The 23886-nt window shown below is 51.0% G+C and overlaps 1 protein-coding gene across 3 annotated transcripts in view; it reads left to right on the top strand.

Moving 5' to 3' along the window:
- The window catches only part of TEAD3 (TEA domain transcription factor 3), a 57179-nt gene extending 37810 nt beyond the window's left edge, over window positions 1–19369 (top strand). The window contains exons 4-14 of one of the 3 annotated variants that reach the window (XM_075122004.1): window positions 1950–2012; window positions 2138–2200; window positions 5729–5740; window positions 6330–6467; window positions 6922–6965; window positions 7820–7881; window positions 9963–10096; window positions 10486–10659; window positions 12281–12421; window positions 12985–13137; window positions 14517–19369. In XM_075122004.1, the coding sequence (XP_074978105.1) occupies window positions 1950–2012; window positions 2138–2200; window positions 5729–5740; window positions 6330–6467; window positions 6922–6965; window positions 7820–7881; window positions 9963–10096; window positions 10486–10659; window positions 12281–12421; window positions 12985–13137; window positions 14517–14630 (1098 nt within the window). In that variant the 3' untranslated portion in view covers window positions 14631–19369. The remainder of the gene's footprint in view (window positions 1–1949; window positions 2013–2137; window positions 2201–5728; window positions 5741–6329; window positions 6468–6921; window positions 6966–7819; window positions 7882–9962; window positions 10097–10485; window positions 10660–12280; window positions 12422–12984; window positions 13138–14516) is intronic. The other 2 variants (XM_075122005.1, XM_048827090.2) reach the window with 2 other exon arrangements.
- The last annotated feature ends 4517 nt before the right edge of the window (window positions 19370–23886 follow it).

The following is a 23886-nucleotide window of genomic DNA, read 5'->3' as shown; positions in this document are numbered from 1 at the left end:
GATAATAAGGTGCTTGGATCCTACTGGGGGGAGGGCTGTCTAGAGACATGGATAGACTGAAGGCCACGTTGGCGCCATGTAGTAGAACTTTTCCTGTGTGTTAAATGTTTGAAATGATCCCTTGAAAACTTATCTGGGCTTGGCAGTAGGTGGGGGGGGGGCAGTGGAAGGTGCCGCTCGAACGGATGAATAGAGGGGAATTTTGTTAGGGAGCGTGCAGCCCTCACTGGCTCCCTCTGGAGACAGAGGTTTGAACCAAGAGCAAACTGAACCTGGTGATCTCCATCAGAAATGTTCCTCCATGTGTCAAAGGCACCTCGATGCACAGCAGACCGTCTCTGCGCTGAAGAAGCAGCCTAGGGGCTGGGACTAGATGCAAGAGAGCAGGATGTAGGGGCAGCTGATGGTCAGAAGGGAGCATGTGGGAAATGACGCCACTTTGCTGCACAGACCTGCTCCCAGGCTGGATTCAGTGTTGCCTGCTCCGTAGCATGACACAGATGAGGCCGAAATTTCCAGCTCTGGGTGACCCAAGAGAGGTTCCTAACTCCCCACTTGATGCCCGCTTCCCCTTGAATGCTCTCTTTAACCTGTATTAAGGGCATATCTGTTTCACCGGGTATTTAGGTGTGATGCTCGGAGTACCTTTCCCAAGCCTGGAGAAGAGCTCTGTGTGGTTTGGAAGTTTCTCTCTCTCACCAACAGAAGTTGGTCCGATAAAACCTAGCACCTCGCCCCCCTGGGACCAACACAGCTATAACGACACTGCATGCACCTGATTTTCCAGGGTTGACAGCTCTCAGTGGCCTCAGTGAGGGTTGTGGATTCTCACAAAAGCAGCCGCCTTTTATTTAAATGCCCAGACTTGGGGCTTGTCTACGCTTGACAGCGCTTCCGTGTGGACACTCAATGATGCCAGGGGTTCTGTCAGTGTAGTTAATCCATAAGAACGGCCAGACTGGGTCAGACCAAGGGTCCATCTAGCCCAGTATCCGGTCTTCCAACAGTGGCCAGTGCCAGGTGCCCCAGAGGGAGTGAACAGAACAGGGAATCATCAAGTGATCCATCCCCTGTCGCTCATTCCCAGCTTCTGGCAAACAGAGGCGAGGGACACCATCCCTGCCCACCTCCCCGAGAGGCAGTAGCTAGGTCGATGGAAGAATTCTTCTGTCTGCCAAGCACTGTCTACACCAGGGGCCAGGGGGGCATAACGACGTTGCCCCGGGGGGTGGATTTTTCCCAGCCCTGAGTGACGTAGCTGGGTCGACTTCACTTTTTTGAGTGAACCTGGCCCTGAAAATTTTTGCCGACGTTTTTCCTCCTCTTTGCACAGCACAATTCACAGAGAGGTTGGGGAGCCTGCCGGAGTCTGCTCCAGCTCCTGCGTCTTCCGTGGAATTATTAGCTGTGCTGCAATTGCAGGGCCGTATCCCGCCAGGCATGGATTGGCATGGCCGTGTGGAAGGGCAAAATTTGCCTTTCAGAAACTCCCTCCATGACAGTGACGCACGAGAAGGAAAGAGCCCGGGCTGAGCGTGCCAGGCTGGCGGTTAGAGAAACCATCTCTATGTCGGTCAGATGTGTGCCCCCTTTGCTTAGAAGCCGCCAACAGCCTTGGCGTCCACACCACCGTTGGTTGCAGAGTTAGAACCACACTGCAAAATGAAACGAGAGGGGTGTGCTCGCGGGGCACATGCCGCTCTATGGGCCAGACCCTCGGCTGGCCTAAACCGGTGTAACGTTTACACCAGCTGAGGATCTGGCCCAATATTTTTGGCCACTGGTGCTCGCGTTCCGTAGGAGGAGTGCTAGTTCTCCAGAACCTCGGCCAGGCCAGGAGCCTCCGCTGACCCCCAGGCTGGCCCCGTGTATCTCGAGCGCAGCGGAGTGCGGGATCATGTCTTCATTCTCTTTGTGTTTTCCTTTTTGAACGGCTTGGCGGGCATTAGGTGTCCAGCCATATACAGGTTCTAGCTCGGAAGAAGGTGCGGGAGTACCAGGTTGGCATTAAGGTACGTTGGAGACCCTGCCCATGCGTCCGTGGTGTGTGAGCATGGGGCAGCCCCTCTCCTTCCTCTCCTCTGCTCTGGTTGACGGCTCTGCTGTTTTCCCCTCTCCTTCTGCTTTCTCTCTGCAGGTCTCTAGCCACTTGCAGGTTCTAGCCAGACGGAAATCTCGCGAGATTCAGTCCAAGCTGAAGGTACGCGCTCCCCGGCTTCCCCCCACCTCCCGCTTGCCCCCGAGCAGTGGCCGTGCTGACAACTAACACACTCAGCTCTGTGGTGTGCTGCTTTCTCTTTCCTTTTTATGTCTTTCCCCGACTCCCTTCGTTCCTGGAACCAGACACTCCCTGGGGAAGGGGTGGCAGGAAGAGACTGCAACAGGATCTCTCCAGCTGGAGAGTCTAGCTAGGAAGCTCCTGAGGTCAGATAGAGGCCTCCCTGGAGAACCTCCTCCCGTGTGCCCTTTGCAGGATGGTGAGCGCTCTGCCCATGTTGGGACCTGCTTTGCATGGAGCGGGGAGTGTAGGGTTGGTAGGTTGCAAGGGCTGGCCAGAGCCTGAGTATCCCAAAGTCAGTAACATAGCGAGCAAGGCTCTTAGGCTTTCCCCTTAGTGCTCTTCCTCCTTCCCACAAGCTCTTGCGCTGGGCAAGGCTCTGCATGTTTCCCTGTAGCTGGGAGAGTCAGGGCCTCCCCCAGGCTGCAGAGATGCATCAGAAGTTGGCCACTGCAGGACGGTGAGGGAGCAGTGCAGGCTGGAGCCTAACCTAGCTAGGTACTGCTCCAGACGAGTTTAGTAGCACTGGGCTAGGGGGTCAGGACAGCATGCTGGGCACCTCCCCAGTTGAAGCCATAACGTCCAAGGGGCGGGAATGAGATGCAGAGCCCACACCTGTGGCTGAGGCTGGGGGCCCGGAGCAAGGGGCTTTGCAGGGTGATGCTCCCCCAGCAGATGCTGATGCTCATGAGTTGGTCCCATGGCCGTGCAGAGTGATGCTGTCCCAGCTGGTTCTAGTGCACTCAGGCTGCGTGGGCCACTCTGGCCCAGAAGGTGTTGGGCTGCTCAGGCTATGGGGCCCGCACACTGTGACGCTGCCCCTCACCCCTCCCCATAAGGAGACACGGGGGTGTTGGGGCCTGTGCTTCTAGTCTGTAGGGGGACAGTTGGGCTGTGGGACCAGCACAGGGAGATGCCGGGTGGGGGATATTTGAGCCACAGGGCTCATACGGTGGGGCGTACTCGCTAGTGCAGGGATACTCAGCCAGGAGCTTTGGGGGCTTCCCATGGAGACCCTGCTCCAGTTCATTCTGGCTGCCTACAGGTCATGCTAGGGATCCAGGAGCCAAGGGAGCAGAGCAAGGATAAAACTGGAATGTTGTCTCTTCTCTGGTTGGCTTTTCTTTCTCTCCTTCCCTCTTTCTAAGTGGAGTTTGACTAACCTTTCAGTAACCGTTTCCACTGTGTGTTCTCTGTATTGTTGTTTGCTGGGTGCCAGAGGCACATGTGGGTGGGGTGGTGTCACAAGGCAGGGTGCGGGGAGGGGTTTTGCAACTGAAGCTGAAACGAAAGTTCTCATCAGGATGTTCCTCCTTTGGTGGTTGTTGTTCATTTTGTTTTGTGGGAGCCCCAGCATCGGGGCCCCATTGTGCCAGGCACGGCACACGTGCACACGCTTAACTAAAAGACCCTGCCCTGAAGAGCTCGAGTAGGAGACGAGAGACAACAGGTGGATGCCGCAAACAGAGGGGAAGAACGCACCATAATAGTGCAATAACTATGATTAGCCTGCACAGCGCAGGGGCCGCTCCCAGGTGACGGAGAAATCTCTCTGCTGGTCCATATGCATTTGTTTGTTCCAGTACCCTCTGTCTTCCTGTCCCATTTAACAAGTCCAGGCAGAAAATCCCTGTAGAATTTAATAGGGAATTCTGTCCCTACTGTAGAGTCTAGAGGATTGTTCAAAAGAACCTAGAGAGAGGCTCTGGCTTGCTGTTCAATTCTAGTATAGGGTTTGGGAGTCATTTCTATAGCTCCCTATCAATTTAGTCCCTATTAAATTCCATCTGACTTTTCCATAAGGACAGTAACTCCTCTGCCCCTGGGGACTCTCAGTAACTGGTGCGGAAGGAGGCTGTACTTAACAAGCCCTGCTTACTCCGTTACAAGGGGCACTTGAGGGCAATTTTGAAAGGGCCAAAAGGGCCTCTGTGTGGAACAGCCGTATCTCCATTTTGTGATCCTCTTTGAATACAGCCTTTCAGTTCTCACTATGCCTCAAACGTGTGTCCGTGCACGTTGCTTTTATGCTCCCCACGTACAGGACTGTGTAATATTGATTTTTAAAATACATCCATCTCCTGAGTCTCTGGGGGCTCTTAAAATTGGTTCAAAATGAATTGGCCAATCAAGCCTCAAGTTAAGCTCTGAGGCGGAAAAGCAATATATGATCTGATGATCAGGGCATACATATGTAATAAGCACACTAGGACAGTGGTTCTCAAACTTTTTTACTGGTGACCCCTTTCTGATTGCGACCCCCGCCCCCCTTATAAATTAAAAACACTTCTAAATATATTTAACACCATTATAAATGCTGGCGGCAAAGCGGGGTTTGGGGTGGAGGCTGACAGCTCGTGACCCCCTGAGGTGTCCCGACCCCCAATTTGAGAACCCCTGCGCTAGGATGACCACAGATGTGCTGGGAAAGATTGCAGAACCCTCTGTTCCTGCTGAGTGAGCCAAATAGTTATTGCTAAAAGGAAACCTTGCTCCTTTTGCCAGTTGCCTCACATAAACACACAGACATCTAGGGACAGATTTTCTAGTGTTCCGCAACCATTGCACTGGGCCCGTCTGAAAATGTGGCCACTTCGATTTCCTGGTTTTAACCCTCTCCCTCCTATGGCTCCTTCCCAATGACCCTGGAGCTGAGCATGATAAGCAGAGGTTATTTTTGATGCCTGTTTTCTCATTTCACTTTGCCAGCTTTAAAACTTTTAAGAGATGGTGAATGGGAAAGGCTTGATTATATTCAAAACACAGAAGATCCAATAGCCCAAATGAGGATCTATGTGCAGGCCTGGAAATTCACAAATCAATCCGTCGTAAAACAGCTGAGAATCATTTCCTCCTACTCATCCCTTTAAATCCCCTCTACCCAGCACTCTTCCCGCTCCTATCCCCGCTCAGATCTACATGCGCACATCCACTCAGTTCCCAACCAAGTACATGGTTTCCACCTTCACCACCCCCACTATAAAAATGGCTCCAGCGCCCCTGTTTGCATACAGCCATGCACATCTCATTCCCCACCTTTCTGCTGTGTGCACATATAGAACCGTTGCTGGTGCATACGTCACACACGTACATGTGTGAGCTGGGTAAGGTTGCTTCGTGCCCAGCCAGCCCGGGGCTCCCTATCCACAGCTTCACATACGAGTGCAGCCTATTCTGGTATTTCACTGGCGGCCCGTGCGCTACTCAGTGGGGCCTAACCGAGAAGAGGTTACCAGCCCGCACGGATCTGTTGTGCCCATTCCCAGGGAGACCAGGTCCATTAGAAACCACCCAGGTTTAGATCTGGTTTGTTTCCAAAGTCAAACCCGTCTTTCCTTGGTTCTTCGAAGGGTCAGTATGTTAATGACTCCTATAAGGGTGCAGACGAGCCTCTGCTCTGGGATTGTTGCAAACATACTAACCGTTGCTATTCCTTTCTTTTACGTACAGGCCATGAACTTGGTAAGTAGTGCTTGAGTTTGCAGTTACTTTCTTTAAACTTCTCTTTATCCCTTTAATATTCCCTGGCCCTCTCCCATGGACTGAGACCCCCCGCCCCCAAGGAAAAATCCCTGGTATCAGTGACTCGTTGGGGGGTCCTGGTTGGGTCCTGTTTTCTCTCTGAGTCAGGACCCAACCAGTACTGCTAAAGGTGCCCTCTCACACGTGAGACTTAAAACCGAGGCCCGGGCCACTTGTGCTCGACAATCCCTTGGGATGTTAACATGAGCAAATTCCAGTCTGGGTGGGGGGGGGGGTGGTTTCTGTTCTCCTTCCCAAGTTCTCCCTGCTGTTTCATTATTCTCCGTGACTTCCTGTCCTAAACTGTTGTGTAACAATGCATGGCAATGATAAACAGCTGCCATGCTCCACCCCAGAGGTGGCTGCATTTCAGGGGCAGTTGAAGGGCTCCCTTTGCGTGTATAGATCCAGTTTGTAAAGTGTATTGGGCTCCTTTGCACTGAAGGGGGTAATCAGGGTCAGTCTGTCTGCGTCCCTGTCAGTTTGGGTTGGTAACCATGCTTTCTGTTCCTCCTCTCCTCTCTCAAAGGACCAGGTCTCGAAGGACAAGGCCCTTCAGAGTATGGCCTCCATGTCATCCGCACAGATAGTATCCGCCAGCGTCCTGCAGAACAAACTCAGCCCTCCTCCTCCTCTTCCTCAGGCGGTCTTCTCTGCTCCCCCCAGGGTAAGGGACTCTGCTCTCCCCAGGTGGAAGAAGGCTCTCCTTGTGTTCCCAGCCCAGCAGGATCTGCCACATGGAATGAGCTAGGAACACTATCTAGGAAGGAGGTTGCAGGCTCACCTGCCACACTGGGACTTGATACAGGGAACAGCAGGGGAGGGGTGGCTGCAAGGAAGCTCACAGCTACTCCAGTCCTAGGCTGTCTCGACAGGCGGCTTTGTTGAGGAAAGGGACAGGAGACTTGACCCTTGGGGAGCTCACAGCTACGGCGTTCCCCTAGAGGATTTCTTGCCGAAGACGCAGTTTCCAGGTTGGCTGTAGACTTGCTGTGTAACCTTAAAGCCCCTCGAGCTGTTTAGTAACCTGCTCAAATTGCAGTAAGATGTGTCGTAGGGTGTTGGGATGTGCTGCTGTTAAGTCCCTGACTGTTCCTTTGTGTGTGCTTTTGTTTCCCCAGTTTTGGAGCGGGTCTATCCCAGGACAGCCTGGACCCTCTCAGGAGTAAGTAAAGAGGCACCTCAAGTCTCAATCAGACCGTATTTATGGCTGCTGATGCTTTAATATGACTTGGTTTTCTCCCCTCAAGTTCCTGTGTCAGTCAGAGGTCAGGAAAGCAGTGTGCTGTTACGGGGAGAGCAGGGACTGGGGGGCCAGGTCTCCTAGGTCCTATGCCCAACTCTGCCAGCTTAGGCAAATCACTGGTGTGCATGTTTTTAAATCTGCATGTGAGCAGTGTGTGGAGAACAACCTGATGCATGCAGCTGGCTCCCGTGTAGTCAGGAGAGGGTCAGAAACCTGTGTGCAGAACTCCCCACTACCTCTGGGGTGGGGGGTGGGGAACATTTGTCTGGCCACTGCCCAGGCTGAGTGTGTTGATGGATGAAGGACTGCTGTATCTCTGGCCTGGGGCTGTGGCGATGATCCACCAACATCTGGCTGCTAATGACTTGCTCCTGATGATCTCTGGGGTCCGGCCAGCGCTGGTGTCTGGCTGATCGCTGTGTGCACTGAGAATGTGGGCCTCCGGATGAGCTGCATTTATACTAGACTAAGGGGGTGTGTCGGGAGGGAGGATTGGACATATCCCAGTTGCTGGGGCAGAGTGGTGGGAGGGGCACAGAAGGCCTCTTCATTTGGGGAGGAGAGAGCGGGGCAGGCAGATGTAGGGAGATGAGAATTAGCAGTTGCTCTCTGTGTGCGTGCGCAGAGGCACACTGTGTGGATTTGGATATAGATGTTCTTGTCTTAATTGTCCAGGAAGCTCCGTACGGAGAGGAGGTGGGGCAGGGGGGTGGGAGGACGCTTTATAAACGAGATTCGCATTAACCTGCCTAACGATGCACTTTGTTTTTCAGCATTAAACCATTTGCACAACCAGCCTACCCCATCCAGCCACCAATGCCTCCATCACTAGCCAGTAAGTGGGTCACTTTCACTGGTGGCCAGGTTTTCACCTCTTCCGCATCGCCTCTTGGAGGCGCAGAGATATTCGTTTGCTTGCCTTAATTGCCCTGCCCTTGGCTCCTCCCCCAGAGGAAAACTCCACCACCCCAGCTTCTGCCCACTGCTCATGTGCATGTTCACATATGCATCTCTGTGTCCTTCTGCTATGGCCGCCCGAGCTCTAACTTCTGAGGGGCTGTTTCCTCCTCTTTCCATCACCTCCTGCACCAGGGATTCACACTTGACAGCAGAATTGTCTCTTTTGCATCAGAGGCGCCACCTTGAGAACTGGTCCCCCACCTGCCCCAAGCCTAAGATACTAGGGTGTCACCTCCGTATCATAGTCTGTAATTCACCAGGATGCAAAGCTCCCAAGACTGCCCCTGATCCTGAGTCTCCGCAGTCCACTGAGACGAGAACCTGCCCTGTTTAATTCTGTTATGAGCAACGCTCTGCCACCCGGTGGGCCCAGAAATAAAGCAGCCTCCCAGCACACCCACTGACCCCTCAGCCTTTCCAAAGGTAACACAGCGTGGCTCTTTATCCCTCCCTTGTGGCTAGACCATATATAGAGGTTAGTGAGTCTGCTACTGCTTCCAAGGTAAGGGAGTCTGTTCTTTAGCCCACGCTGTAGAGGCTCATGATCTTGGCTCCAGAAGTCCTAGGTTCAACCCTTGTGGGTAACCCAGCCAGCGGCGTTGTTACATATTGAACAAGAAACACAGGTGGAAATCCCCCGTTATCACAAAGTGTAATCTCATTAGCCAGGAAGACCAGTTAGCCACAACAGATCCCAGGAGGGCTGGTAGCCAAGACCAGTGTTCCTCTAAGGCAGTGGTTCTCAACCTTTCCAGACCGCTGTCCCCCTTTCAGGAGGTTGATTTGTCTGACGTATCCCCAAGTTTCACCTCACTTAAAAACGACTTGCCTACAAAAGCAGACATAAACATACAAAAGCGTCACAGCCAGGAGTACTGAGAAATGGCTGACTTGCTCATGTTGACCATGTAACGATAAAATCAATCCATTGGAATATAAATATGGTGCTTATATTTCAGAGTATGGTGTATAGAGCAGGTTCTTGTCTGTATGAAATTTTTAGTTTGTACTGACTTTGCTAGAGCTTTTTCTGTAGCCTGTTGTAAAACTAGGCAAATAGCTGGATTATGTGACGTACCCCCGGAAGACCTCTGCGTACGCCAGGGGCAGCATACCCCTGGTTGGGAACCACTGCTCTAGGGGAAGGGAGGGCAATTGTTATTGACAGTGCTGCGGTGCTGACGCACCTCGATCAAGAATCAAAGCCTCGTGGTGTTAGGTGCTGTGCGTGTGTGTAATTTAAATAACCGTCAGCCCCCGTCCCCAGAAGTTGACCATCTTAGCAGGGATGGGAGAGTGGGGGATTTCCCTGGTGGGACAGGCCTCTGTTTTCCCCCAGTGTTCACAGAAAGAGCGAAAGGCTTAAACGCGCAGACCTCGGTCTGGAGCTGATGTGGGTCTCACATATCCGAAGGGAGTCAGCACCACGGGGGGTCAGCGTGGGCAGGCCGAGAGTCGGACTGGGCTGTACGCCGGGGGAGCTTCCTGGCAATGCTAACGAGCTGTGGCTCTGTATCCCTCTCTAGTGGTAGACCACATAGAGAAGTGTGTGTGTCTGCCACTGGACTAGGCCCCCAAGGAAGGGGGTTGGCAGCCCCCTTGCATGACACTTCTAGAGCCAGGCTGGAGGTCCCCGCCAAATGCCCCGCTCTTACGGCGCTCCAAGTTATCGTGTGTGCGCTACGATGCGGATGGAAACCACTGTCCATGTTCATGCTGTCACCGCAGCTTACGTACTGCATGTCAAGTCAGTGCACAGCAAACCTGCCATCTAGACCTGCCCTTAGCATAGGAAACCAGCCCAGCGTCGGCTAGGAGGAAGGGCGGCTGGGCTTGCGGAGACCTGCCAGATCTCTTTCCGCATCGACGTTGCGGGCACAGGTTTCCCTGAGCTTCCCCAGGGGAGTGGTGGGTTATCCCATGGCTTGCTGGATGGTCTCTCCTTCTCCGTTCTAGGTTACGAGCCCCTGGCTCCTCTCCCACCGGCTGCCTCAGCCGTGCCCGTCTGGCAGGACCGCACCATCGCCTCCGCCAAGCTGCGGCTCCTGGAGTATTCAGCGTTCATGGAGGTGCCGCGGGATGCTGAAACGGTAACCCTGTGGGGGGCGCTGGGAGTTTTGACCCCTCACCCTGCCCTTCCAAATAGACTGACGGGGATGGGGATCCCAGAGAGCAGAGGGGACATTTCTGCTGTCCCTATGCTTCTTAGCACCAAGCATCGGTGCCCAGGGACAAGTCTGGTGTCCCCCAGAGCTGTCCCTCCTATGCCCCTGTGCAGCAGAGGGGAGTGGAGAATGATTCTAGGCATAGCTTGGGTCCCTGTGATCTCTTAGCCCAGGCGGTGATGGGAGGCTGGAGGGCTCTGGGTTCCGGCGTCTGACACAGCATCACCGTAGTGGCTGTGGTTCCGTGGTGTGCATGCATCTAGGGCAACCGATGATAGCTCCCACATCGCTGACCCTTCCTGCTTCCTCTACAGTATAGCAAACACCTCTTCGTGCACATCGGGCAGACGAACCCCTCATACAGCGACCCCCTGCTGGAGGCCGTGGACATCCGTCAAATCTATGACAAGTTCCCTGAGAAGAAGGGGGGCCTGAAGGAGCTCTACGAGAGAGGACCCCAGAACTCCTTCTTCCTTGTCAAGTTCTGGGTAAGAACCATGCTCCCACCCTCCCCACAATGCCCAGCTGTGTGTCTAGAGCCCCTCGCAGATGCTCCCACACACTGTGGTGGGCAGGAGCTGGCAAACCTGTTTGTACAATGATCTGAGTTGAGCCAGAAGAAGTTTGTTCCCCAGCAGAAGCCAGGGTGGCAGCTGGCAGCTGTGGACAGACATGCAGGGGCTTTTATCAGCCGTATCACCTCGGGGGTGATGCTGCCTGTCCTTACAAGCCACACCAGCTTGGGTTGGGTCCAGGCTTGGGTGGGAGATCTTCCAGGGTCACTAGAAACGGCAAGAACAGGTGTGGGTGAGTCGGAAGATGGGCACACTTCCTTCCCAAGTCAGTGCAGTGCTGGGAGGGGGGCTGTGTTGGCAGGGGGCTCTTCCCTCTAAGGCACTGCTGAACTCAGTGACGTGCCATCTTCAAAGCTGCCATTTCAGCCTCAGCCACGTGCTTCTGCCTCCCACTGCAGCCAGTCTCCCCATGATCCCTAAGGCTCCAGCCTTCACTGGAACGTCAGCCCTGCTCAACGAGTGTGGAGGGGGTGGGGAACAAAGGCACAGCCGACACTGTTGGCACAGGAGGGAGACCGTCCCTCATCCTGTAAGCAGTGGGTCAGTCTGCTCTCTGTCCCTCTCTGCCTGCAACCCCGGGCCTGGGAAGAGGGGGCATGAAGAGCCCCTGGAATTGTATCCCCCTTCCAGCCTGGGAACAGCCCATTCCAGTCGCCCTCCCTCCCCCCCAGGCCCAGGAGCGGGAGGAGAAGAGCCTTTGGAGCTGCAGGGAGGGCAGAACTGATGTGGGGGCTGGGAGGGGAGGGCCACGTAATTAATTGCTGAGCTGGAGGAGGGGCAGGTGGTGGGGAGCAGGGAGGCATGAAATTAATGAGTTAGAATGTGGGGGTTGGAGAGAAGCTGGAAGCTCTGAGCCATCAGGGAGCAACGTGTCTCCCACAGGGGGGCAAAAATCTCCTTCCTCTATACGTTTGGGGGAGCTAGCTGCACTAATTGCCTCCACCCCACACACGCTGGTGCACCATGAGGGAGTTCAAAAATCAAGACCGACCAAAACACACGCTATCTTTTAAAAGTCTCCTGGTTTGGGGCGGGGTGGGTGGGTCTGAATCCAGATTTCTGACCTCTTAGCGTTGTCGGTACTGTGTCCTCCTGAGACAGGAACGGCCTCAAGGGTGAGGACCTTGGTTTTCATATCCGGCAGCAGTGTTTGCAAGAGCAGAGGTATTTAGCTCTGATGTCCTGGCCAAATGCCAACAGAGGTAACTACCTCCTGCGTCCCTCAGTTCTCTCCCCAGCCCGGCTGCAGTGGCTTATATGGTATTTTCTGCTTCCTATCCTAACCTAGCATGCACTCCTGCAGCACGCTGTTCAACAGCTTCTGTCTTTCTCCCCAGACGTAGTTGCATTTCAGGAGGGGCTGACATGCTCTCTGTGCCTTCAGTCCGTCGAGAAAGATGGTATTTCTGTAAATCAGTGACTTTTTTTTACCTCCAGGTCTCTGTCCCTGAAAGCTCCACATTCTGGACCTTCCCGCCTCCAGCCAAAGCTTAGCTCAATTCCTGGTAACGCCCTCCCTTTCCCTCTGCTTTAGGCGGATCTGAACAGCACGATCCAGGACGGTCCTGGGACCTTCTATGGCGTGAGCAGCCAGTACAGCAGCGCAGAGAACATGACCGTCACTGTCTCCACCAAGGTGTGCTCCTTTGGGAAGCAAGTCGTCGAGAAGGTAGAGGTGAGTCCCACGCCCATGAGGGAGTGCGGGCTAGTGGCTAGAGCACGAGCCGGTGAGTCAAGCCTCCATTCCCAGTTCTGCAACTGGCTCCCTGTGTCCTTTGATGAAGTCACTGTCCCTCTGTGCCTCCGCTTCTCCATCTGTAAAATGGGGAGGGTACCTACCTTCCTGGGAATTCAGAGCTGAATTAATAGAGATCTGTGCCGTTATTAATTATCATAGGAACGTGCAGTGCTGTGTCACAGGTAAAATGTGCCAGATGCTAACAGAATCCAGCCCCAAAGAGCTAACAGCCTTAAAGGCACGATTGAGTGGAAATAGCTGGATGAAAGCTGCTCCTTAAACAGATCTGGGAGCATCTAGTACCTGAGCTAGTAAATTTCAGCCTTCTGCAGTGATATTATCCCAGTTCGCTTAGACTCATGCTGCAGATCCCAGTGTCTTTGCTACCTACATCGTCCGTCCTGCATGCTCCTACTCCCGCACGCTCCCTTGCACACTCTGACAGCAGCCACGTGCTAACTGTGTAGTAACACTGAGCACCTGGATCTATTCTTCTGCAGACAGAGTACGCACGGCTGGAGAATGGCCGGTTTGTCTATCGAATCCATCGATCCCCCATGTGCGAATACATGATCAACTTCATCCACAAACTCAAGCATCTCCCGGAGAAGTACATGATGAACAGCGTCCTGGAGAATTTCACCATCCTGCAGGTACCCGACGTTGCCTCCTTTCTTCTTCTTCCATCCCCATTCTCCACTTCCAGGCTCACCATTCATAAGTGACGCATGACTTACTGATGACCACAATCATATGACCACCCTTTGTTGCATGTCGGTGCAAATCCCCTCCCCCGCATGGTTAAGACTGAAGATGTCCCCCCCGTTATAGACCAGGGCCTAAACTTTCAGAAGTGACTAGTTATTCTGGGTGCACTCCTTGGGTTGCCTTAAAGAACCCCGATAGTCAGACAGTGCTGAGCACCTGCCCTCTGGAAATCAGGCTTGTTTAAGGTGATTCAAGTTGGGCACCTAAAATTATTTTGAAAACACAGGCTCTAATTTCTTCAAAGCCATTTCCTGATCGAACCAGCTTTCCTAGAACCTAGAATTTTTACAGGCCACATCTTGTGCCGAGGTGGCACTTTGGGGAAAGTTTGAGGGAAAATCACAACTGGATTTTGAGAGAGGTTTTTTTGGGGGGGTGAGGCGGGTTAATCCTTTTTTGTTCACACGAATTTTATCCTTCTAAAGTGCGTGTGTGTATAAAATACGTTAAAATGTAATGTGACTAGACACTATAGAGACACCCATATTAATAAATATATATGCAGCTGTGTACCCCGATACACGTAATTCACTGGAGCTGGTCACAAAATAGTCCTCAAAACAAATACTGTTTAGATAAAACTGAAATTTTCTGAGAAATTGTGTCGATTTCAGTGCCATTTCCCACTGAAAATTTATTTTCCAAATGAAATTTCTTTTGGAAATGTTTGTTTTGAAATGTATTTGTTTATTTGTAGATTTTATCATTTGCACATTATTTCATGACCGGTACTAATAGTGTAAAATATGCTACGCTATGTCAAGTCATAGCCTAATCTGACATCACATGTCGTTATAGATTCTTACATGTCTTATCAGAACTAATATAAAAAAAAAAAGTAATATTAAAAACATTTTAAACATCATATACATTTCTAAAGAAAAATTTCACTTTGAAATAAAATTTCAACATTTTTCCAACACTACTTTTTGGGGGCGGAATTTCTGTTTCATGGGAAGTTTTGAAAACATTTGTTTTTGTTCCGGTTCAGAACGAAAACAAATTGTAAAGTGTCAAAAATGTCCCATGAAACAAAAGTTTGGCGTTTGCACCAGCTCTAGATTTCACCTATGTTGTACTGGGGTAAGTGGCTTCACAAGGTACAAGCCAGCGGAGACTCAGGGGGTGTGTGTGTGTGTGTGTACATACATGTGGATACAGATCTATAAAATAAATTATCCACATGGTAAAACTGTCCCTTACAAGATAACACAGAACCCATCTCTGGACTCTCCTGACTCCTCTTTCTCTCCTATCCACCCAGGTTGTTACGAATAGGGATACCCAGGAAACCTTGCTCTGTATAGCCTTTGTTTTTGAGGTATCCACCAGCGAGCATGGCGCCCAACACCACGTGTACAAGTTGGTCAAAGACTAGAGGCCCTGTGGGATGGGTGGGGCTTGGGGGGGGGGGAGAGGCCTTTGCAGAGAAGCTGCCCATGCAGGATGCCTCGGTGGAAGTCTTTTGAAAACGAGAAAAAGAAAAGCCAAAAAGACTGACTCACAATCAAAGATGTTTTCTACTTAGGAACAATTTTTTTTAAAAAAAGAAGAAGAAGAAACCATAGAGCGAAAGGAGGGGCTCATCCAGAGCTGGAAGGGGAAAGACTTGGCCTTCGTCGTTCCTGAGGCCTACCGCCTGTGTGCCTTTCTCAGCATGCCGTCCTAGAGCAGCATGTTGCCACGTCGACCGACAACCCCTTCTTAATACCCAGATGCACCTCCTTGCTCAGCTATAAATGATCGTGCGTCCCGGCCCAGCTCTGCCTGGCTTCGTTCTGATGAGTGGGTGGTGCTGAAATGGCCTTTCAGAGTGGGATGAGAAAGTGGATGCTGCCTGGTTTATCCAACAAGGCATGGTCTGGTCTGGAAACAGGCAAGGGAAAGGGAGAATTCTTCTGCCCCACTCTTTGCAGTGGGCGATGTGCAAAGCCAGCATGGCCCACAGAGACGCAGGTCAGGTCTTTGTGTGTAACGTCCCCGTCAGCTAGTTGCAAGAGGGAATGGTGACTGTAAAAAGTGTTATCACAGCAATGGCACTGAGCACTGTGTTTGTTTCAGGAGTGCAGTGATCCTGCAACACTGTCCCTGGAGCTACGGTTATGGAGGTACCCACAGCAGTATGCCTGGCATTATGGTTTGTGTGGGGGCGTTGGTCCCGTGGCAGTGTCCCAGGCCTTGGGAATGTGGGTGCATCACCTTGGAGCGTGTGTTCAACCAGTTGAGAGAAGAGGATCCTAAGTGCATGGCTGTGGGAGGTCAGAGCAGGTGGTGGGAGGGCAGGAAGGTAGCAGAATGACAGGAAGGGGCTCAGCTGGAGAAAAGAGATCTCAGAGGCTATGGAGACCAGCAGTATAATGGCTGTACCCAGGCAGAGTCTGAGAGGCCTGGGGGGGAAAGTCCCTGGGCTGGGAAAGGTGGGATCACCCAGGAAATTCTCAAACATCCCAAGCGACTGGAAGCTTTAAGCAGCTCTTGCCGATGCTTTGGCATCTGACTTCATGGCAGAGACGCAGGAAAAGCTTAGACCAAAGCCGGACGATCAGTTTAGCAGGGTATTAACTTTCCCTATCGCCTCCCATTGCTTTCCTGATCGTTCCTATCTGCAGGCAATGGAGTGGGGTCTACCCATCCACCACAGTGGTACCTTATAACCCACCTCACGTTATCCCCATTAGCCAAATCCACCGATGGTGTGAACCACACAACTCCCTGGACTTCAGGGGTGTCGCATTGGCTGAAATCTGGCCACATGGCTGTGACAAAATGGAAGGTGGTGGTATGGCTGGGGTACAGCTTAAAGGGACACTGTTGGGTAGTGAAGGTCCAAAATGTAGGGTTTGTCATTTAAAGGGGCAGTCGGGAGAGTTGTCCAAACTTGAATGGAAACGTTTTTTTCATAATTTTTTAAAACTAAGTTTTAAAATACATGTTCTTTTAAAGAGAGAGCATATTTTTAATTGGGGTGGAGCTCTCCTGCCCCTGCAGCTTTTGCAGCCCAGCCTTGTGAAAGTGACTAGAACCAACGTGAAACTGACTCGTACAGTGTCAGTTCAGATGCAGGAACACACCAAGGAGCAAAATAAAAGGTGATGAATGTCGTCCTCTCCTGCTGAAGTACGTAGGAGTTTGGGCTCCCCGCACCATCCGGGCTCAGGCCCAGGAGTTTTTACTCAGTAGTGTTCCTCTAATTATTCATTTGTGGCTTAATAGTAAGTAATAGGGAAGTGGCAACAGGATTGTGTTTTCCCACCCTAATTTACATATGTAAATTTTCCATCTCTTCCTCTTTGGCATTTTCGGTCTGACTTTTTTCAGTTTATGCTTTTCCCTTGCCCCACCTGCCCTTCCCACACTTAACTGCCTCTCCTATGCCCTGTCCAATCCCCACTGAGGGACGTGGCTTTTCCACTGAGGAGCTCAGAGCCTGTCACTGGACATGGGGATTTCCTTTGAGAACTTTGTGACTAACGGGGGGAAGCGATCTGTGGCTGCATTTCGGGGAGGAGGCCGTATAGCAGGAGGGAGTTAGGAGTTGGAACCTGCTTCTTTTGCCACTAAGGCGAGTGACTCTGGCGGAGGCTGGAGCAAGAGAGAGATCGCTAGCACAAAGAGGGTGAATGGATGGGCCCGCTGATGGCTGGAATCCAAGGGTCCTTGTTGCCCAGCTAGATTAGCTTGTAGGCCTGATCCCAGCGAGGCCGCTGCAAGGGGAGGTCCCAGTGCTGGAAAAATGTCCTTTTTCTAGGAGACTGCAGATCTCTGGAAAGGGGCCCAAAGAGAGCGGGGGTCTTTGAGATGGTGCCTGAAGGAAGAGACTGGCCATATCAGGCAGATGGTGATTGGGCAGATCTCAAGGGTTTGGTGCATGTAGGTAGCATAGATGTAGTGGAAGGAGAGCAGGGGGGACACTGTCCTTAGAGTCCTCTGCCTTCCTCCCCATCACTCTGCAGACTTCTCTTCCTTTCTCTGTCTTCAGGAGGGGGCCTGCTCCTGATGAAGGGGGACAAGGAGGGGATCTCACAGACATTTGAGCCCTATTGCATTGTGCTGCTTCCTAAACTGGTGGGTTAATGGCTTGTCATTCCATTGCTGCCTTCCTCCCTCTCTCCTGGGAGGAAAGTGAGAGCAGAGCAGTGCTAGGTTGAGGAGGCAGAAGGGAGGGGAAGGGGATGTTCCTGAGACAGACATTTTGTTGCTTCATACCCTGTCTTTCCCAGTGGACTTAGCCTCGCTTTCAAGAGGCTGAATCTTCAGTTTTGACCCGTTTCTTCTTCCTTTTTATCCCCCTCTGCTCGAGCTAGGGATTGATTAGCATGTTGTTCTGAAGGCTAGATGCCCAGACATTGCTTGGTGGCCAGGTGTACAGTTATTGTATAGCTAGGGAGGTAGGCAGGCAGGGAGGTAGGCAAGTAAGTTATGGGTCTTTGAATCCAATATGGCAGCCCTGAGTTTCTGTGACCGGGGGAAGCTGTCAGGAGCATTGAGGGAATTGTGAAGATTCCAACCCTTGAAGGAAACCATCTGTTGGTCAAAGTTTTTCTAGTACAACATATTTAACTATTCTAATAACATTGCGATTGGTGCCACCTGTGGGCATCCTGGAAACCCCTCCCCGGGGAGTCTTGACGGACACACCCATGCCCGCGTGAGCCGGAGGAGCTGCATGGGACCGTTGACGGGGCGGCCTGTTGGAACCAGAGCAGTAATACGGCAAAGCCCAGTGCACTAGCTCAGGAAACAAACCTTAATGCAGAGCATACACGGCAGTGCTGGGGAGCAAACAGTAGGCGCTGAAGTTCCAAGAACTGATGGTACGTGGAATTCAGAGCGAAGGCGCATGGAGACTCCCAGGACTTCCACCCTCAAGTTATTCTGAACCTTGGTCCCCCAGTCCCCCTGGGTGGGTGGAGCAAATGTCCCAGGCTCCCTGTCCCCCTTGGCGTGGGCGAGTAGCTGTCCCCCAGAGTGGCACAAGCTTCGTTCCTAGGAAGATTCAGTCATCGTTGGCTGATTCTCGAAGGCCGAGCACACTGACCTCTGGGACACTTCGGCCCATCTCTAGCTGTGGGGTAGGGAGTAGCTGGAGAAAGAGGAGGTGGGGAGCTGCTGTCTGTGCAGTTCGGGAGGGGGAGAATCCTGAATCCCCATAGTCCCTTTCTGTGCCCATGTTCCAGTGGTGGGGAGACCTGGCTGGGTTTCTTATATGTAGCATGTTTGTTTCACTCGCAGATCTAAAACTCTGGGAATTGAGGTTCAACCCTCCCTTTTCCAAGCATTCCCGTCAGCATGCAGAGACACATAACAATGCCCCCCTCTTTCCCTCACTAACCTGCCTTCCAGACAGAGGGCTCTGTATACACTCCTGCGGCAGGCTCCGGTCCCCTCGCCGAGGGGAGGGTGGGGGGAGTTTGCTCTGCTAGACGAGTTGGGCTTTATAAAAACCCAACACAACCCCGCCCCACCTTTGTGTTTGCCCCGCTCCCACACTGGGCCAGAGCCCTGTTGGAAAGAATCTCTTCTTAAACTGGACTGTTTTATGTTGCTTAGCCCTTCATCTGCAACCCACCCACCTCCCTCCCTTGTAATCTCAAAGCATCATGCAGTAGATCCGCTGCCTAGTTCCCTGGCTGTTCTCACACGCCCTCTGACCTCTGGTTTGCGGACACAAATACACATCCACGTGCTGCCCGTTAGCCCGGCTGCCACTCACTCCTACGGGACAGCGGTAGAGATGCCAAGTGCTTGGCTCTCCCGTAATGGGACTTAAACAGGTACCCAGAGACTCTTAATCAATAACCAAGCCCCTTCCTCTCCTCCTCCCCCATTGTATTTATGAATTTCACATGAAGTACTGTTTTATTTTTTTAAAGACTTTGTAAAGCTTACCAGGGTTATGGTCACCATTTGTAGAGCTGTGTCAGTCCACAATGTAAAACCATTTTTTATGTATTATATTTTTTGTGTATTTTTTTAATCCAGCTGTGATGGGTTGTATCATATATTTGTTGTGTTTACTGGATCTGTCCAACTTCAACAAGGTGAGACAGTGGAGCGCCTACAAAACGATGGGTCTGCTGAAAACCATTAAAATTATTTGTTCATGGGTTGGCTCAACACAGTTCCCGAGCTGGTATTTTTATTGTCTATTGTTTTGAATCATTGCACTGACTAGAGACCCTAACAGAGATCAAACCCCATTGCGCGAGGTGCTGTACATATACAAAGGAAGAGAGAGCCTTATAAAGAGCCTACAGGCCAAACAGACAAGATAAAGGGACTAGCATCATTCTCATGTTACAAATGTGGGGGATTGAGAGATGCAGTTCCTTTCTCAAAGTCACACAGAGAGTCTGTGTCTGAGCCAGGATTGAACCCAGATGTGGATCCAGTCTTTATCTACATTATCACCCTTCTTCCGATTTTCTATAATCTCTTGGATTGCAGGTGATGGGGTTTTGTTTGGTAAGGGTGCATTTTTGTTGTTTATCTACTACAATCCATCCATCATCGTCAACAGGCAAGGCACTTACATATTCCTTGCCTTGATTTCCCCAACTGTAAGAGGGGGGAGAACGTTTAGATAAATATCAAGACCTATTTATCAGAGAAGTATTTTTCTTCCTAAATCTTGGGTCATCATTTGTTGCAAGTTTCAGAGTAACAGCCGTGTTAGTCTGTATTCACAAAAAGAAAAGGAGTACTTGTGGCACCTTAGAGACTAACCAATTTATTTGAGCATAAGCTTTCGTGAGCTACAGCTCACTTCATCGGATGCATACTGTGGAAAGTATGAATCCGATGAAGTGAGCTGTAGCTCACGAAAGCTTACGCTCAGATAAATTGGTTAGTCTCTAAGGTGCCCCAAGTACTCCTTTTCCATTTGTTTCAAGAGACCCCAACCCAAGACAGCCGTAAATGTATTGGTACTCACATTCTGAATGTCAGAGGGAGTCTTTCCATTTTGGGCCATGAATGTCAGAAGTCTGAGAGTCTGTCTGCTTGTTTGTTGTCCCCTATCCCCCTCCCCTTTGAAAACTAAGAGCCCTAAGTGGGGCTAAAAGCATCCCCATCTGCACTGAGTGTCTCCTGGAGACAGGCTACCATGTTGCTGGCCCTGGAATCCTTGGGTAGAGGGCTCCCCAGAAAAGATACGATCGCCCTGGACTGAGAGATCTTTTCTACTTAGGCTTCATGGATGCAGAGTGGGTGAAACAGATTGTTCAGATACATACAGTGCACACAATCACCATGCATATATCCATGCCAATGCCAGGCCCGTGCATAGATGGAGACTGGCCAATCCAGGCAGCGTGTAAAGCTACGGCGCTCAGGGCGGTTTTGAAAAAGGCAGGAGAACCTGTGGCCTGACATACCCACAGCTGCCAGCCCTCTGTACCCCGTGCCATCATTGCACCCATGCAGCCACCCCCATCCCGGCCATCATAGCACCTGCCCAGCTCCTCAGGAGCAGCCCACCAGAGACCAGGAGAGCTCTGGGACCGACTGCTTCATTCTCCAGCTGGTAGATAGGTCTGGGGCAGAATGGGGAGCTGGTATTAGGGGAAGAGGGGCAGGTCTGGAGGGAAAATGGGGGAGGAGGGGAAAAACTGGGATGGGGGGTCATGTGGGATCAAACGAGGGGTGGAGGAAATGTGGGGGGAGCAGACCCCATTGTGTGAGGGGTGGGGAGAATGTTATGGTGGGCCTAGCAACTGGGGTAGGGAGAGGAGTTGATATGGGGGGGGGGCGACTGACAGGGTGGGGAGAGGAGTGATGGTATAGGAGGAGCAGATGGACTCCGTGGACAAGAAGGAAATGGTGGGGGGAGTGAGCAGACCCATGAAATACTCTGGAGGGAGGGAATCTCACTGATCCAGGCCTATGTCCCTGCTTTAATTTATTTGTATTAGTGTAGGGCCTAGGCAGTCACTGTGCTAGGCGCTGTACACAAAGGTATTCTCCCCCCCTCAATCTACAGTGGGATAGCCCCTTAATGACAATCTACTTCTGCTGCTTGGGGAAGGAGGAGCAGGATCAGAGACGTGGATCCTGTACGTGCCCCATCCCCCTCCCCTTTCCTTCAGGCAATGGTGGGGAAGAGCCGGTCCCTCACTGTGTGCATGTTTCCCCAGTGGAGACGCACAGAACTTGGGAGCTTCAGGGTTAGTATAGTATCAGCTGGGCTGTGGATGGGGTGGTGTTTGGCTAGGGATGGCCTGATAGCCCATTCCTAGCCCCTTGCATGCTATTCTCTGGCTCTCCACTCGTATTTCCACCAGCCTGTGTGGGTGAAACCTCCCCTTGGCCGAGCTGAGCGTCCAAACACTGGTTGAAAACAAAAGGAAGTACCTCTTCACCCAACGCACCGTCAACCTGTGGCGCTCCTTGCCAGGGGATCTTGTGAAGGCTAAAAGTATAACTGGGCTCAAAACAGAATTAGATAAGTTCCTGGAGGCTAGGTCCATCAATGGCTATTAGCCAAGGTGGCCAGGGATGCAACCCCATAGTCTCAGGGTCTCTAAACCTCTGACTGCTGGAGACTGGGACTGGATGACTGGGGTTGGATCACTTGATAATTGCTCTGTTCTGGTCATTCCCCCTTAAGTATCGGGCACTGTTAGAGACAGGATACTGGGCTAGATGGACCATTGGTCTCTGACCTAGTACGGCCATTATCTTCTTACAATTGGGGCCTTGTCTTGTGTCAGTAAATGTACAGGTGCAAGTTAAACAGATATAACCCGCTTTAAATCAATAAATGTGTCTGCAGCCCTTGAGCTAAACTGCTGTGTAAAATCCTGTGTGTAAACAAACCTGAACTGACCCTGCTCTTCCCCTGTCTCCACCTCCAGCATGTTTTCTTTCTTTCTCCATCCCAATCTTTCCTCTTCATTTCCACCTGCCCTCCTGATCTAACCTATTCAGAGATTCATAGATATTAAGGTCAGAAGGGACCATTATGATCATCTAGTCTGACCTCCTGCACAACGCAGGCCACAGAATCTCACCCACCCACTCCTGTGAAAAACCTCTCACCTATGTCTGAGCTATTGAAGTCCTCAAATCGTGGTTTAAAGACTTCAAGGAGCAGAGAATCCTCCAGCAAGTGACCCGTGCCCCATGCTACAGAGGAAGGCAAAAAACCTCTAGGGCCTCTTCCAATCTGCCCTGGAGGAAAATTCCTTCCCAACCCCAAATATGGCGATCAGCTAAACCCTGAGCATATGGGCAAGATTCACCAGCCAGATACCCAGGAAAGAATTTTCTGTAGTAACTCAGATCCCACCCCATCTAACATCCCATCACAGGCCATTGGCCCTATTTATCATGAATATTTAAAGATCAATTAATTGCCAAAATCATGTTATCCCATCATATCATCTCCTCCATAAACTTATCGAGTCTAATCTTAAAGCCAGACGGGTCTTTTGCCCCCACTGCTTCCCTTGGAAGGCTATTCCAAAACTTCATTCCTCTGATGGTTAGAAACCTTTGTCTAATTTCAAATCTCAGCTTCCCAATGGCCAGTTTATATCCATTTGTTCTTGTGTCCACATTGATACTGAGCTTAAATAATTCCTCTCCCTCTCCGGTATTTATCCCTCTGATATATTTACAGAGAGCAATCATCTCTCCCCTCAACTTTCTTTTGGTTCGGCTAAACAAGCCAAGCTCCTTGAGTCCCTTTCATAAGACAGGTTTTCCATTCCTCAGATCATCCTCGTAGCCCTTCTCTGTGCCTGTTCCAGTTTGAATTCATCCTTCTTTAACACTGGAGACCAGAACTGCACACAGTATTCCAGGTGAGGTCGCACTCTTCCGAAAAGAGGATTTCAGAAAGTTAGCAGAACTAACGAGCTAAGATAAAAATCAGGGTTTGTGAGAGAGACAGAACTAATCCACCTCCTTCCACAGTAAGTATCCTGCATATTGGAATGTTTGTAGAAACTTAAACAGAAGGAGCCATTTTGCAAACGTGCATAAAATATAATGTGCAGTCACAAAACTTGGTGATGAAAGTGCAACACAAAAGTACCTGTTTATGAGACCTGTGACCCGTTTGAACAAAATAAAGGTTGGAAAGTAATTATGGAACCAAATGGAAACCCTGTTATAGTTTTAAGGGACCAACCCAAAGTATTACCAGAGAAAGCATAGCAAAAGGTCAGGAATATATCTGAGACAGAAGAAAATCTAAAAGTAAAATCAACAGTGAAGAGAAATTATGAATAACAGGGATATCAGCGATGAAGAGCGGTACATGCATAACAACTCTGAGATCACTTGGTTTTGTGATTGTTCAGGCTGCATTACGAATTAAAACTTGGGAAGTATTAAACACGAGTCAAGTGTCCATCTCCCATGGAGGTATATACAAATCTGATTATCTAACTGGAAATATACTACTCAAGAGGATGGATATGAACTTATGATATATTAAAGACAGATCACAATCTTTTCAGCCCTGAGGTAGGGTTATTATTATTCCCCTGGGAATAAAACCCCAGCTGACAGACAGCAGCCTGAAACCTTAAAATGCATCATGAAAAGCTGAGCTGACCCGCAGGCAGGTGGAAGCCCCAGCAGGCCCAGCCACACCGCGGAGAAAGGGAAGTAGGAGACCGCTACCG

The sequence above is a fragment of the Caretta caretta genome, chromosome 21 (genome assembly GCF_965140235.1).
Source record: "Caretta caretta isolate rCarCar2 chromosome 21, rCarCar1.hap1, whole genome shotgun sequence".
Lineage (NCBI taxonomy): Eukaryota > Metazoa > Chordata > Testudines > Cheloniidae > Caretta > Caretta caretta.
This window is presented reverse-complemented; position numbering and strand designations above follow the sequence as displayed.